Source organism: Crocuta crocuta, unplaced genomic scaffold (assembly GCF_008692635.1).
Source record: "Crocuta crocuta isolate KB4526 unplaced genomic scaffold, BGI_CrCroc_1.0 scaffold323, whole genome shotgun sequence".
Classification (NCBI taxonomy): domain Eukaryota; kingdom Metazoa; phylum Chordata; class Mammalia; order Carnivora; family Hyaenidae; genus Crocuta; species Crocuta crocuta.
The window spans coordinates 3,243,281-3,258,059 of NW_027536465.1; the positions used below are offsets into that span (position 1 = coordinate 3,243,281).

Sequence of the window (14,779 nt, forward strand, 5' to 3'; positions counted from 1 at the left end):
CAGGTGCCCCACCGCCCCCCTCCCTGCCTCCACCCCCGCCCCTAAAGAGGGACCCTCTCTTGGGAAGTAAACGCTTCCTTCCTTCAGATGCTCTAGCCTAACATCAAGGCCTGCGAGGCAGAACCTGGGCTGCCTCTCAGTGCCTGGCACCCCCGCCAGGTGCACTTGCACAGTGCACAACTATACAACTGTATGCTGTGGCCCTGCCGGCACCACCTCCTCCTTATATAAAGGGGAACCTGGACCCAGGAGGAGTGCAGGAGTTGCTTGAGGTCATACGGGGAGAGAGGCAGCGGCAGCCCCAGGCTTGGATGTCCCCTGCGCAGACTCCTGGTCTAGCATCTGCCCTCCCCCACCTCCAGTGGGTGTCTATGGAACCGCACTGCTGGCCCCCCCCAGGCCTGGGTGCACCAGCAGGCCCTGGGTGGGGGGGTGTCCTGGCTCCGCCTGGCTGGGGCTCCATGTGGGATGTGGGTGGCTCCAGCGCCGGAAGAGGGGAGTAGGGGACACAGAGTCTCTCGGCTACACACCCAACGACAGCCACCCAGGCTCTGGGTGCACCTGCTGGTCCATGGCCTCCGGCACTGGGGCCAAGTGACCAAACCAGAGATTTGCCTACTGGGCTGGGTCTCCATTGTGGCCCGGGCACAGTGAGGTGGGGGAGAGGGAAAGGGATCAACCAGCCCCTCCAGCCCACAGTCACACACACACACACACACGCACACACGCACGCACACACAGCCACTCACACAAATACGACCAAAGACACACACAGGCCCGTGGAGACACGCACATACTAACACACACAGACACATAAGTACCCACAGACAGATGCCTGTAAGCACACGCAGGACACAAATGGAAACAAACAAAAACCCACAAATGCACAGATCTTCACATAAACACCTGGAACGCTTGTACATGAAGATGTACACACACGGAGATGTACCTACAGACACATCCACGTGCTTAGACCCAGACACACACACACACACACACATACCCCGCTTCACGTCTCCATTTCCTTCTTCCCCACCAGGGTCCTTTTACGGCTCACGTTTCCTGCTCACTCCTCCTCTGTCTGACTCAATAGGGGATATGGTGTCAGGGACACTGGAGCCTTATTACACGCTCTTGCCATGGTCCCCCCTCCCACCGTCCGACACCCAGTTTCCAGGCCGTGTGAGCTGGGGCCACCCCACGATGTTTCCAGAGCTGGAGCTAAGGACCTCACCCCTGGGAGGGGACCCAGCAGCAACGCTCTGCTCCCTTCAGCTCCTGCTGGGGCTTCTCTCCAGGCAGCCCATCCTGACCTCTCTGTTTTGATCCTGGATCTCAGCCCACAAGGCTGTGTGAGGACAGGGTGACCCAGCGTGCGCTGTCGCAGAAAGGGGGTGCGAGAGGACCCCACGCCCGGCCTGGGTGGTTCTGGAGCTCCTGCCGGGTACAAGGCATGAACTTCTCCATCTTCTAGAGGACGAGACAGACACAGAGACGGGGCCATCTGCCGCAGGGTCATACAGCAGTGAGGACTGCGGGTGGGGGCCTGCTGGTAAGGGCTGGAGGGGGGGGTCCAGACTGGCAGCTGGCTGGTGGGGGTGGGGGTTGTTTCCNCCTGCCTGATCGCTGCCCACCCCACTGAGGTTCTCAGAGCAGGCCCCGTGGGGGAGGATGTGTGAGCCAGACCTTGAATCAAATGGGCAGCATGGCTGGCTGTGGGCACTGAAGGAGGCAAGGTCACGGGCAAAGACAGAGTGCAGGGGCCAGCTCAAGGCTTGGCAGGGGCCCGGGGAGGGGACACGTGAGGGTGTGAGGTGGGCAGCCCCATCCCCAAGGAGAAGGCAGGCTGACTAGGTTTCAGTGGTCATGACCACCATGCTAGGGAACCCTTCTCTGTCGCCCTCATCAGTTATGGGGCTCAACAAAGGCACAGAGTCCATCTGTCTTGTTCGCAGCTGAGACTCCAAAGCCCAAGACAGTGCCTGGCACATTTGCAGGTGATCAGGAAATATTAGAGAATGAATGAATGAATAAATGAATGAACGAATGAATGAATGAACAAACGAACATTGCCTGCCTATTGGAGCACCAGATTTGAGCTTCTGGATGTCATCTGCCCTAGCTCCAGGATTTCGGTCACCCAGGCTCCCTGAGACCCTGCTGTGACCCTGCTATGCCCACCCCCCACTTGCCCGGATGCCACAGCTGTGACCTCTCAGAACCGCTGAGCTTTAAGCCCCCCCTGCCACCCCTCTCTCTGTATGTGTCCCCTTGCTCATGCCCACCGTCTGCCCAACCCCAACCAAACTCCCTTGTACTGTTCTGAGCGATTCACCTTCCAAACTGGCCCCCTCCCCCCCTCCCCCACCGCCGCCAGGCCCCAAGACCAGGATCGGGTCATTGCAATCCTCTCTGTGTCCCCAGGGCAGGAGGGATAGATACTTGCCCCCCCGGGGCCACTCAGGTTATTAAAACCCCGTTGAAGTGATGGCCTTGGCCACCTCACACCCACTCTGTGCTGTGCGGATAACGTGGCTTCGTTTGGGGAGGCCCCATCCCCTTGTCCCTCTGAGACATGAGTCTCTGGTCTGACCCCAGCCAGCATCAGCCCAGCGCCCTCTCTTCTCCCTGGGTCTAGGCAGGCAGCAGAGTGTAGCGGTCCTGCCCTGAGCTCTGGAGTCAGACTGGCTGGGTTCGTTCCCAGCTCTCCGCAGCCAGGGCTGCCTCCTGCTCCCCGCCGGGGAGGCCACTTGACCGCTCTAAGCTGCAGTTAATAGCATTACCCACGCTGTAGGCTAAACAAGATGACGGGTGTCAAGGGCCTGGTGGCTGAATGGTAGCTGGCTTGATGTTGGAGCAGAGGAGACACAGGCCCGCGTGGGAGTGGGGACTTGGGATAGTCACAGGGCCTGGCCCTTGTCTCGTCCTTCTCGGCCCCGGACAGGCCCCCCCCCCCCCGGACAGACCCTCTCAGGGGCCCAGGCTGCCCCTGTTGTGTCCCCAAGGCCAGCTCCTACCAGCCTCTCCTGGAAACAGCTTGCCTCTCCCCTCACCTGGAAACCAGGCTTTGGGCGTTGAGGTGAGTCACTCCTAGTGGGTGCCGATTGTAGCAGCTACCAGAAGCTTCCTTCCCCTCCCCGCAGATATTCTAGAAGCCGTTCTGAGGTGTACGGTGTACAGATGATTAACTGTATTAAGCCCCCACAGCCTGCTGGGTGTTGGGAATATTCCGTGGGCCTTCATCTTCTCAGCAAGAACACCGAGGGGCGTCCCTCGGGGGGAGGCTTGGCGACGCAGGTGGGTGCTGCACTGACAGCCGTGGTGTGGGGGTGTGGAGCCCCGAGGGCCGATGGGATTGGGAGAAACGCTGGGTGCCACGCCATCGGGCCCCACTTCTGACACACGCAGATGCGTGTGAGGCCGCTGCCCCTCACGGCACCATGGCGGCTGATGTTGACAGGTACCATCTGGCCCAGGTCACGTGGTGACATGCAGACCCACCAGCTCACAGGCTTGACAGCTGGCCAGCCGGGCAAAGGCATCTGTCCGTGGGAACTGGAGGCCCCCCCGAGGGGGGGCGGGGGTAGCGGAAGCCTGCGTGGGGAGGACCATGGATTTGCTCAACCCAGACAGATGGAGGCCTGAAACTCAGAATCCGATCCCCACTTTCCTCTCTGGCCATCTGGAGGGCCACCCCTTCTCCAGGAAATTTTCCCTATAGTCAGATTGGCAAGGGCAGAGGAGGAGCGGGACCCAGGAACACCCTCCCCCCCGCCCGCNCCCCCCGCCAGCTAGGGTCTCTGTTCAAGGTCAGAGGAGAGCCTGCCACCTCTTCCAAGCCTTCGGATACTCCCTGCTTCTCACGATGCTGCTACAGACAGGGCTCTGGCGAGACCGTTCTTAGAATCCTGAGATGTCAATCCTGGAAGGACCTTTGTAATAACAGTTAATCGGGGCCAGAGAGAGAAAGCAACCTCGGAAGCCACGCAGTTTATTGAGCCGCACACTCAGGTCTCTGCACTCTGAACACAAAGCCTTCCTCACTATATCCTGACATCGGGCTCTCGAGTGGGCACAAGTGGGGGCCTGGCAGCTGCCTAGGAGAGCCAGGCATCTCTTTCGCAGCCAGGAAAACGTGGGGCTTTGTTTTCTTTTGCCGACGAGGGGGTGTGTGAGTATGAGTGTGTGTTAGCGTGCATATGTCCTCAGGGGTCCCCGGGGAAAGGGATAGGTCAGAAGGGGATCAGCTTAGCCCACCTCTCCTCAGAGAGACACTGGGTGAGATGCTGAAGGAGCTGTGTTCAGGCAAGACTTCATGGGACTCTGGGCCCCAGCATGCTTGCTGTGGCCCCAACGACAGGTGTGGTCCCTCTGGTATGAGCCTTGCAGCAGGGACAGGTTCACCTGGAGAGGGAGGGGGGTGGGTCTCTGGCACCAGGGACAGGCGGCTTCGAAGAACATGGGCAAATGGATTCTCACGCATAGCCAAGGCATCTGGCAGCGTGGGCGCTCCTGGGTACCACAGTGAGGACCCTGGAGTGGGGGACAGTGTGCCCTCCACTGTGACCATGGGGTCCCCTCAGTGCCCGCGCTGCAACCGAGAGAAACCTACTTGAGCTAATGTAAACAGAAGAGGAATTTATTCCAAGGATTTCTGAGCTCAGAGAATCTTCAGGCAGACTCGAGAACGCTTGGACGCTACCCAGCCAAGAATGAGGGTCAAAATCGCCCCATGAGCCTGGGCGCCTGGCGACAGCATGCTTCCCCGTTGCTGGGCACTGGACAGGGCTCTTGCTGCTGATACCCGCACCCAGCCCGAGCCTCGGGAGGGATTCTGCTCCGAATCTCAAATTTCCAATTCCAAATCAAGGGGGGGGGTGCTTTTCTGCTGGGTGGTTCTGGGGTCCCATGCCTGCACCCAGCTTGCCGAGGAAGCTGGGAAAGTGAGTTCCCAGCATTTTTACCTTCCACAGTGGGAAATGGGTTGTGTTTTCTGAGGCAGTTGGGATTGTCCACAAAGAATGCTGAGGGCTCCGAGGACTTCAAATACCCTTCACATCCGGGTTACCAACAGGAAGGACGCGAGCATTTGTGCAGTGCCTTAGACACTGGGCAGGGACGCTGCTAGCCTTGAAGGACACTCTGGGAGACATGGCGAACCGACATACACCCTTCCTCAGTTTCCCTAATAGTATACCAACCGGCCAGGTTGCTGATGCAAATGGGGCCCCTGGCCCAGGGGTCCACTGTACATGGCGCCGCCCTTACGGCAGGTGTGGACCTCACAGACACGTAGTCAGGAGCTCAGAAGTGTTTATCGTGGGCTGTCTGTAACTGAACTTGGCAAAGACATCCATTGGTGGCTTCCAATCCAACTTCCTCATCCCCTTTGAATTGAAACTCTGTCTGCTCAGGACTCAAATCCAATCTGCCCCTCTTCCCATTCCTGTCCTCTTTAGCAGGGTGTGGAGCTTGCTCCTGGGGGGCAAGCAGCAATCTAGATGGACTCCCCCCAAGATGTATGATCTTTGTGGGTTTTGGTCAATCCACACGTGCCCTCCCTGCACCTGTCCGGAAGCTCCTGGGACCTTCTGGGCTCCGGTTGTCAGGGTTCTGCAAATAACCTTCCGGTGGGACCACACATGCAGCCCCTCTGGGTCCATCAGCTGCTGTCAGCACACCAAGTGCATCTCAGAGGTGCAGAAACTTCTAGATGCTCTCTCTCATGACACAGGGGTGTGTAGAGGATTCAGGGGAGGGGCTGGTTCACCTCAACTTTTACTCTACTGAACCTTCTCCATATGGGCAAGGGGGCTTGTGGGAAGCCTGATGCATTTTTAGGCCACACGTGGTAAGGAGATTGCAGATCCCCTCTGCCCTGGTGCCCCCTCAATGTCCCCGGGATGTTTTTCATGCCACCCTCTGCCTCAGCCCAGAGCAGGTGGAGGCTGAGCTGCTTTGCAGAGGATGTACCCACCCATCTGTAAGGGTGCAGCTCTGCCCCTTCTCTCCCACATTCGGTTGAGCCTCTCTCTCTTTTTGGGTGGGATCTTTGCTTCTGTGATGACACACGCTTCCCCACTCCAGGGCTTCCGGCATCAGCTCCCTGCTCTCCAAGTTCAAAGCCAAGCTTTCGGACCTATAAAAAAGATTTCTCGCTCGAAACCCAGCTCTTGCAAGGCTATCATCTGAACTCTGGTTTCAAAGCCTCTTTTGCAACTCAAAGCCAAGGATTTGGTTCTCTGTTCTGAGTTTCCCTTGGAGAGCGGGAATAGAGGAAGCCAATTTTGTATCTGACAGATGGGAATGGGTGTGTGAAAATTGTCTTCGGTGGAGCATTAGTTAATATCTCAGAATGACAGCCCCAGGTCCTGTATTACTCACTGATGCTTCATGATAATTCTTCAAGAGAGGGTGAGCCCATTCCAAGGCCAGGACTTAGGGTGAGTTGAGGGAGGCATTTTCCCATGTACAAAATTTAGAAAAGTGTCAACCCCNTAAATAAAACATTAAAAAATAAATAAAAGTGAATGCAAAATATTTAGAATGAACAAAATACCGACACTTTAAGATGGGATGAGACCTACGGATTCTTCCTTTTGCTGAAGGCTCCAATATGGTTCATCCTAGAACTGATACAGATCCTAGCTTCATTTGAAATTGTAATATTTTGTTCATCATAGATTTCCTGCATTCATTTCGGATTAAAAAACATTGCATCGAACCATTATTTATGTTGATTACTGTGTTTTTTTGGCACCGCCTTGAATTTTGGGCCTTGCTCACCTCACCCTACCCTGGGCTCCTCCTCCAGATGTTAGAATCGAGGTTCAGAGGTGGTGAGTGGCTCAGGTTGGAAGAGAAGGGCCCAGGGAGCAGGAGGGAGAGAGGCTCTCACACATATTGGTTGTGCAGGCAACAATGCAGCAGGCATGTGAAACCTCCATGGATAAGGTCCCCATCCTTACAGAGCTGATGTCTTGTAACAGGGGAAACCCTTTTCAATCAAGTAGTTCTCAGTTAATTATTTAATTACAAGTGGGATAAGCACTTTGAAGGAGGAATGTAGGAGCCCAAGAATCCCTAGGATGGAGGCTTGACATGCTCTGGAGGGTCCTGGAAGTACTCTCTGAGAGAGGAAAATTTGAGCTGAAACCTTAAAGATGAGGAACGTGAACACCAAGTAGTGAAGGAAGAAGAGAAATCAGCATGTGTAGAGGTCCTGGGGTAGAAAGAAGCTGACGGGTTTGAGAAACGGAGAGGAAACTTGCGAGTCAGTCCAGGCTGATTCTGTAACAAACATCCCCTAAGTCCGAATGGCTAAACATATTAAAAATGTATTTCTCAGGGGTGCCTGGGCGGCTCAGTTGGTTAAGCGTCCAACTCTTGATTTTGGCTCAGGTCATGATCTCATGGTTTGTGGGGTTGAGCCCCGTGATGGGCTCTGTGCTTACAGTGCCGAGCCTGCTTGGGATTCTCTTTCTCCCTCTCTCTCTGCCCCACCCCTACTCGTGTATACGCGCAGTCTCTCTCTCTCTCTCTCTCTCTCAAAATAAGTAAATAAACCTAAAAAATGTGTTTCTCATTTGCCTCACAGTTTAACATGGGTCAGGACACTCATCTTTAAGTGGTGAGCTGGGGATCCAGGGCTTTCTACCTTTAATACTGCAGAAAACCAAAGAGGTGAGGACTGTGTATGCCTGTGGTGTGTATTACTTCTGCCCACGTTCACTGGCCCAGCGCTCAATCCAGGGAGAAGTTGCTGGGCTGAGTGCTCAGGAAGAAGAGGAGGGACACAGAAGTTGTGACTGGGTCAGCAGCCTCTGCACCGGGAAGGAGGCCAGGCGAGGCAAGAATTTGGTGGTCATGGTAAAGACCGGCATCTACAGTCTTTGAGTAGAAAACCCAGCTTGCACTTGACCATAGATCTAGGAATGCATTTTAAAAATGTTTATTGATTGATTGGTTGAGGGGGGTGGAGAGACAGAGAGAGAGAGAGGGAGAGAGAGAATCCCAAGCAGGCTTCGTACTGTCAACACAGAGCCTGATGCGGGACTCGAACCCATGAACTGTGAGATCATGACTTGAGCCGAAGTTGGATGTTTAACCAACTGAGCCAGCCAGGCTTCCCATAGGAATGTATTCGTATAAGAGCAGCTGCCAGCCATGACCACTGTGCCTCTCCCTGGAGAAGAAGCTATGGTGCCGAGAACCCATTAGGATGGTCAGGTTCCCGTCCATGGCATGAAGGTGTGGCCCTCACTCTCTTGGCCTCTTTTGCCCCAGCTCTGGTGTCCCTGGAAGGGAAAGGAGAGAACTCTCACATTTCAACAGACCAGGCATTTCACTCTCAGAGCTCAGGTTCCAAGGGAATGTGATCCTCAGAGCATGTCTAGTCTCTGGTTTCTAGAAGGTCTAGGGAGCAGGTTGGCAGTGGCTGAGCTAGCCTCATGCATTTGTCTACTTAGTCAAGGGCTCTGGGTTAATAATGGGTCAGAGACTACCTGGAATTTGCTAATAGGCAAATCCTGAGCCCAGATCCATCCCCAGGGTGCATCCTTGAGGACTTCTTTGCTCTGCCTCTTGAACCTGTTTAACGTACATAGGCTTGTCTTGTGGCTTCTAGGATGCCCCAGCGGGACAAACACATGGAACCCCGGGGCCACGGATCAAAATCTCCAAGTGTGGAAGTCCTGGAAACCTTTTTAAAATTTTTTAAGTGTTCTCTTTCTTTCTTTCTTTCTTTCTTTCTTTCTTTCTTTCTTTCTTTCTTTCTAATTTTTTAAATGTTTTATTTATTTCTGAGAGAAAGAGAGAGAGGCAGTGTGAGAGGAGAGGGTCAGAAAGAGAAGGAGATACAGAATTGGAAGCAGGCTCCAGGCTCTGAGCTAGCTGTCAGCACAGAGCCCGACACGGGGCTTGAACCCACAAACCGTGAGATCATGACCTGAGCTGAAGTCGGATGCTTAAACGACTGAGCCACCCAGGCACCATGTTTTACTTATTTCTGAGAGAGAGAGAGAGAGAGAGAGCGTGAGCAGGGGAGGGTCAGAGAGAGAGAGACACAGAATACGAAACAGGCTCCAGGCTCTGAGCTGTTAGCACAGAGCCTGACGCAGGGCTTGAACCCACGAACTGTGAGATCATGACCTGAGCCGAAGTCAGACACTTAACTGACTGAGCCACTCAGATGCCCTGAAACCTTTTTGCTATTTTGAGGTTGGGAGCAATCATTTGGGCCACGCTGGGTGGTTTCCTTAATTTCCCCCAACCGAGAGAGACCATGAGACACAGTAGGAGAAGCCCAGACTTTGCAATAGGATGGACTGGCTTTGCCCCTTCCTGGCTGCGTAACCTTGATCAAGCTACTTCGCTGAATGCATTCCTCATCAGTCAAAGAAGGGGTGCCTGATCAATGAGATAACCTACAGGTGCTCAGTAAGTGCTAACCATCATTCTCTTGTGGAAGAGAACCCAGGTGAGAGGCTCCCCAGCTGCACAAACTCCTCCCCCACCCGCCCTTCTCTGTCTCTCTCTCACACACACACACACCACCTTCCTTGCAGCTGCAGCCAAAAGGATCCTGTGAAAATGTGCATCAGATTGTTTGCCACTTCTCTGCTCAGAGAAGTCTCCCAGCGACCTCTCATCCAAAGTCAGAGCCTTCACCAAGGCCACGGGCCCAGTGAGGTCCGCCCCCTCCTCACTAGCTGTCTCTCTGGATGTACCTGTAACCATGCTCCCCCTTGCTCCCCGGGCTCCATGCTGCTCCAGAATGCCCAACCCACTCCTGCCCCAGGAGTGCCATGCCCTCTGCCCAGGATCCATTTCCCCTTGACATCTGTCTGCCTGATTTGCTTCCTCTCCTTCCCATCTTTTCTCCAAGACCATCTGGTCAACGAGGTCTCCCTGGCCACTCTGTTTTTGTTTTTGGTTTTAAAATGTTTATTAATTTTTGAGAGAGACAGAGACAGAGTGTGAGTGGGAGAGGGGCAGAGAGTGAGGGAGACACAGAATCCGAAGCAGGCTCCAGGCTCTGAGTTGTCAGCACAGAGCCCGACGTGGGGCTCGAACCCACGAGCCGTGAGATCGTGACCTGAGCTGAAGTCAGATGCTTAACCGACTGAGCCACCCAGGCGCCCCCAGCCACTCTGTTTTGAATGGGGCCCTCAGTCCTCTCTCTGTCTCTTCCTTGCTTTATTTCTTCCATAGCCTGACCATTGCCTGACACACTGTGAATGTGTTTTGTTGATGATCTCCACTTACAGAGACACAGTTCTACAAAGTCAGGGTTTTTTTTTTTTAATTAAAAAAATGTTTATCTTTCAGAGACAGTGAGTAAGTAGGGGAGGGAGATAGGATCTGAAGCAGGCTCTTGCTGTCGATGCAGGGCTCGAACTCACAAACTGAGATCATGACCTGAGTTGAAGTTAGACGCTTTAACTGACTGAGCCCCCCAGGCGCCCCCAAAGACAGAGTTTTTTGGTCTATAACGTTCACATTCACAGCAATCCTCAGTGCCTAGGCATATAAATAGGGGCTTCATGATGTTTGTTGAATGAATACCGGAGTGGAAGCAAGGACTCAAGTTCAGGAGGGGTGCAGATTGGGGGAGTGAGCCTGGCATGAAGGACAGTGTCAATTTCCTTTTTCTCCAAAAGAAAGAATTGGACCCAGGAGACCATGAGCCAATTGTGCATATCAGTGGCGAGTTCCCGCCTCCATGCATTTTTCCAGGGTGAGGGTCACTAACTCCTGGCAGACATTTAACAGAACTAAGTACCGGCCCTACGCAGGTGTTTCATGGTCGGATCTACTAGGCTCAAATCCTTACTTTCTAAGAACCCACGATGCTGACATTCCATGATCTTATTCTAGTCTCAGCAGCCACCGGGGTCCTGGCCCCAAAGAGGGGGCCTTGGCAGGGTCAGCCTGGTGGGGAAAGGCTGCCTGTGGGTGGGAACACGGCAGGGAAACTTCCTTATTACACGTGCCGCTTTCTTCTTTTTATATACAAGAAAATAGACGGATAGCAAGTGTGACAAAATGTGAACAATTGTCAATGCTGGATGCAGGGCACAGGGGTGTTTATCACAGAGAGCTTTGTACTTTTTCTGTATTTCAAAAATTTATTTAAAAAACCCCATGGATTTGGAGGTGGGGAAGGCAGCTAGAGTTTGGGATTAGGCATAGAGAAGCTTTATCTGGGGGACCAAGGGACCCGCACTTGAGTCTGTGTCCGGTGCGTGTGGGGGGGGGCAGAGCCCTCTATCCCGCCCTCGCTGCTCCCCCTTCCCAGGTCTCAGTTTCCTGCCTTCCTGGGGAGCAGGGACAGGCTGAGAGGCCCCGTGCTGGGGGTGAAGCTAATTCATTAGTGACGCTCCATAAGGGCTGGGCGCCCGCGGCGCCAGCGTGATTCATCAACATGATTGCCCCGATGCCAGCCTGCGTGGGCCCGGAACGCCAGCACATTTTACCTTTACCCACTGAGAAGGGCCTGGTGGGAGGTGAAGGTACATGATCTACTCGGAGCAAGAAAAAGCCTCCGAGAAAAAAGCGGGCGGGTCCCCTGTGCCCTTGAACCCAGAAAGCTCTGCCAGGCTGGGGCTGGGCTGCAGGGGCTCCCATGGCTGCTGTCCATGCCAGCAGAGCCCACGAGGCTGCCTGGTGCTGGAGTGCCAGCTCTGAGCATGTGGTGAGGGGCGGGGGCTGACTGGGTTGCCTCCTCCACAGCGAATGTTCCCTTGGGGAAACTGCTTGGGGGGGGGGGTGGAGGGGGGAGGTGCCCAGGGTCTTCCCCTGCAGCCTGGCTGGCATTTCCTCAGCTTTCTAAGCCTCTGAGGTGTTACCTCTTCCACAGAGTTCTCCCAAATGAGGAGAGAGAGAGAGAGAGAGAGATGGACTGAGGCTTAGGGGAGGTCTAGAAGGAGCTCAGAACCCTCCACGCTCCAGGTGTGGTGTCTGGGCTCCAGTTAGTCTCTGCCTGAATCCCCTACCTTGGCTTAAGTCCTGCCTTCATTTTGCTAATGTCCCTCCCAGGATAGGGGTCCGTGGCTGGCTCCTGGCTCAGAGCAACACCTAACTCTCTTTCCCATCACCTGTTCACCCCATGCCTTTTCCTTCCTTTATCCAACCAATATATATTGTGTATCGAGCAAAAGAAGTCAGGAAGGAAAGGAAGGAAGGAAGGAAGGAAGGAAGGAAGGAAGGAAGGAAGGAAGGAAGGAAGGAGGAAAGAAAGAAAGAAAGAAATTTGGCACTGAGGGGCGCCTGGGTGGCTTAGTCGGTTAAGCATCCGACTTTCGCTTAGGTCATGATCTCACGGTTCGTGGGTTCGAGCCCCGCGTCGGGCTCTGTGCTGACTGGCAGCTCAGAACCTGGAGCCTGTTTCAGTCTGTGACTCCCTCTCTCTCTGACCCTCCCCTGCTCACGCTGTCTCTCTCTCTCTCTCTCTCTCTCTCTCTCTCTCTCTCCTAGAAATAAATAAAACATTAAAAAAAAGAAATTTGGCACTGAATAATCTCACTTATATAAAATTCAAGACCAGGCAAAACTGATCCATGATGATAAAGGTCAGACTCGTGGTTGCCTGTGGGAGGTGGGGATTGACAGAGAGGCACAGGGGAACTCTGAGTGATGGAAATATTACACGGGTGTTTACATTTGTCAAAACTCATCAAACCATACACTCGCCATCGATGCATTTCACTCCATGTAAATTTTCTCTCCACTTAAAAACTGTTAAAAATGTGGGGCATCTGGGTGGCTCAGTCGGTTAAGCATCCAATTCTTGATTTCCGCTCAGGTCATGATCTCACGGTTCATGAGTTCAAGCCCTGTGTTGGGCTCTGTGCTGACAGCATGGAACCTATTTGGGATTCTCTGTCTCCCTCCCCGGCTCGTTCTCTTTCTCTCAAAAATAAATGAATAGGGGCGCCTGGGTGGCTTAGTCGGTTAAGCGTCCGACTTTCGCTTAGGTCATGATCTCGCGGTTCGTGGGTTCGAGCCCCGCGTCGGGCTCTGTGCTGACTGCCAGCTCGGAGCCTGGAGCCTGTTTCAGTCTGTGACTCCCTCTCTCTCTGACCCTCCCCTGCTCACGCTGTCTCTCTCTCTCTCCTAGAAATAAAATAAATTTTAAAAAATTTATTAAAAAAATAAATGAATAAACATTTTTAAAAAGTTAAAAATGTTCATTGAATACTTACGATGTGCCAAACACCTGTCCCTGCAGGGAAGGAGACATACTTATCTGCCCCCCCCCCCACTCCCGGGGAAGCTTACATTACAGCTTAGTGGTTTTTATCCACACCTTGCACTGGCCACTGTTCTCTGGGAATGGGGGTGGGTTGAAGGATAGGTTGCTGCCTGTACACAGTCACTTACATGGTCACACAAGCCAGGGTCAAGGGAAGGCAGAAATAGAGGAGGCACTGAACTTGCGGACTCCGCTGCCTGGCTGTAACTTCTACTCACGGTGTGACCTTAAGCAAGTTCCCTAATCCCCTTAGGGCCACTTTCCTCATCTTCCTTATGGCATTAATGATGCTTTCCTTGTAGTTTTGGCGTGTAGTTTTCTCTCCCTTGTGAGAAAATTCATTGCCACAGTTGGGCAATGAATGGGATCATCATTGTTTCTAATTTTTTGCTTTTAATTTTTTAAATGTTTGTTTATTTTTGAGACAGAGACAGAGCACGAGCAGGGAAGGGGCAGATAGGGAGACGCATGAATGGGATTGCAGGCTCCAGGCTCTGGGCTGTCAGCACAGAGCCCAAGGTGGGAATCGAACTCCTAAAACCGTGAGATCACGACCTGAGCTGAGGTCGGACACTCAACAGACGAGGCACCCAGGCGCCCCACCATTGTTTCTCTTTATTGATGTGCTGCGTGATTAAGAGCACAGATCCCAGCCACTCACCAGCGGGGTGACCTTGGGCAAGTCCCCCAGCTCAGATCAAACCCTCAGAGCCTCGGTTTCTCCACCTTTACAACTGGGGTATTGAGGGTACCTAGCACGTCAGACGTGTTGCAAAGATTCACTACAACGCCCTCAGTACAGCGCAGGGCACATGGCAGCTCGCAGGAAATGGGAGCGGGTGTTTCTGCCAAGATCTGAACCCGAGGGGAGAAGGCAGAGGCAGGCCGCCGTTGGTGGGAGCATGCGCAAGAGAGTTACAGAATCAGAGCGGTCATCCTTGGTGGCGCTCAAAGGAGCTCACGCGTCCCAGTCCTCTGCCCACCGCAGCCACGCACAGACCTCGCACACAGCCGCAGGGGAGGGGTGCGGCAGGGGGCTGGAGTGCGAGTACACTCACAGGGAACCTGTTGGGCAATGAGGGCGGGGACTGGGGGCGGAGCCAAGTCCCCACAAATCCTCAGACGCGACCCACCGCGAAAAGGGCCAGAGAGTAACACTGTTCCGAGTTACTATCCTAACGTGACCCCAGCGACGAGAATGGGAGCAAGCCGGCCCTGCCCGCGCCCCTCAGTCCCTCCCCGAGAGCCACTTGGCCAGAGTTCTGGTCGCGCGCCGGGTCTACAAGGTCCGCGGTTCTTTCCTACTTGCTGCTCCGGCTTCCACACCACCGCGCACGCCAGAAGGCTCTCGGGGCCAGAGGTGTAGACAGCGTCGGACGTCGAGTCTGTGTTGGCACGGTGCCAGGCTTTCGCGGCGCGGACTTTGGGTTCCCTGGGTGCGCGCGAGCTTCCGGACGGGTCGCCTGAGCCGGCGAGGGGCGGGCCCGGGCACCCGGACCCCACTTAGGTGGCACCTTGGCCCCG

The 14,779-nt window shown here is 54.2% G+C and overlaps 1 protein-coding gene across 1 annotated transcript in view; it reads left to right on the top strand.

Moving 5' to 3' along the window:
• The first annotated feature begins 14,157 nt into the window (after positions 1–14,157).
• Positions 14,158–14,779, top strand: part of LRRC10B (leucine rich repeat containing 10B) — a 2,677-nt gene continuing 2,055 nt past the window's right edge. The window contains exon 1 of the mRNA XM_077748826.1: positions 14,158–14,322. Coding sequence (XP_077604952.1) covers positions 14,158–14,322 — 165 coding nt within the window. The remainder of the gene's footprint in view (positions 14,323–14,779) is intronic.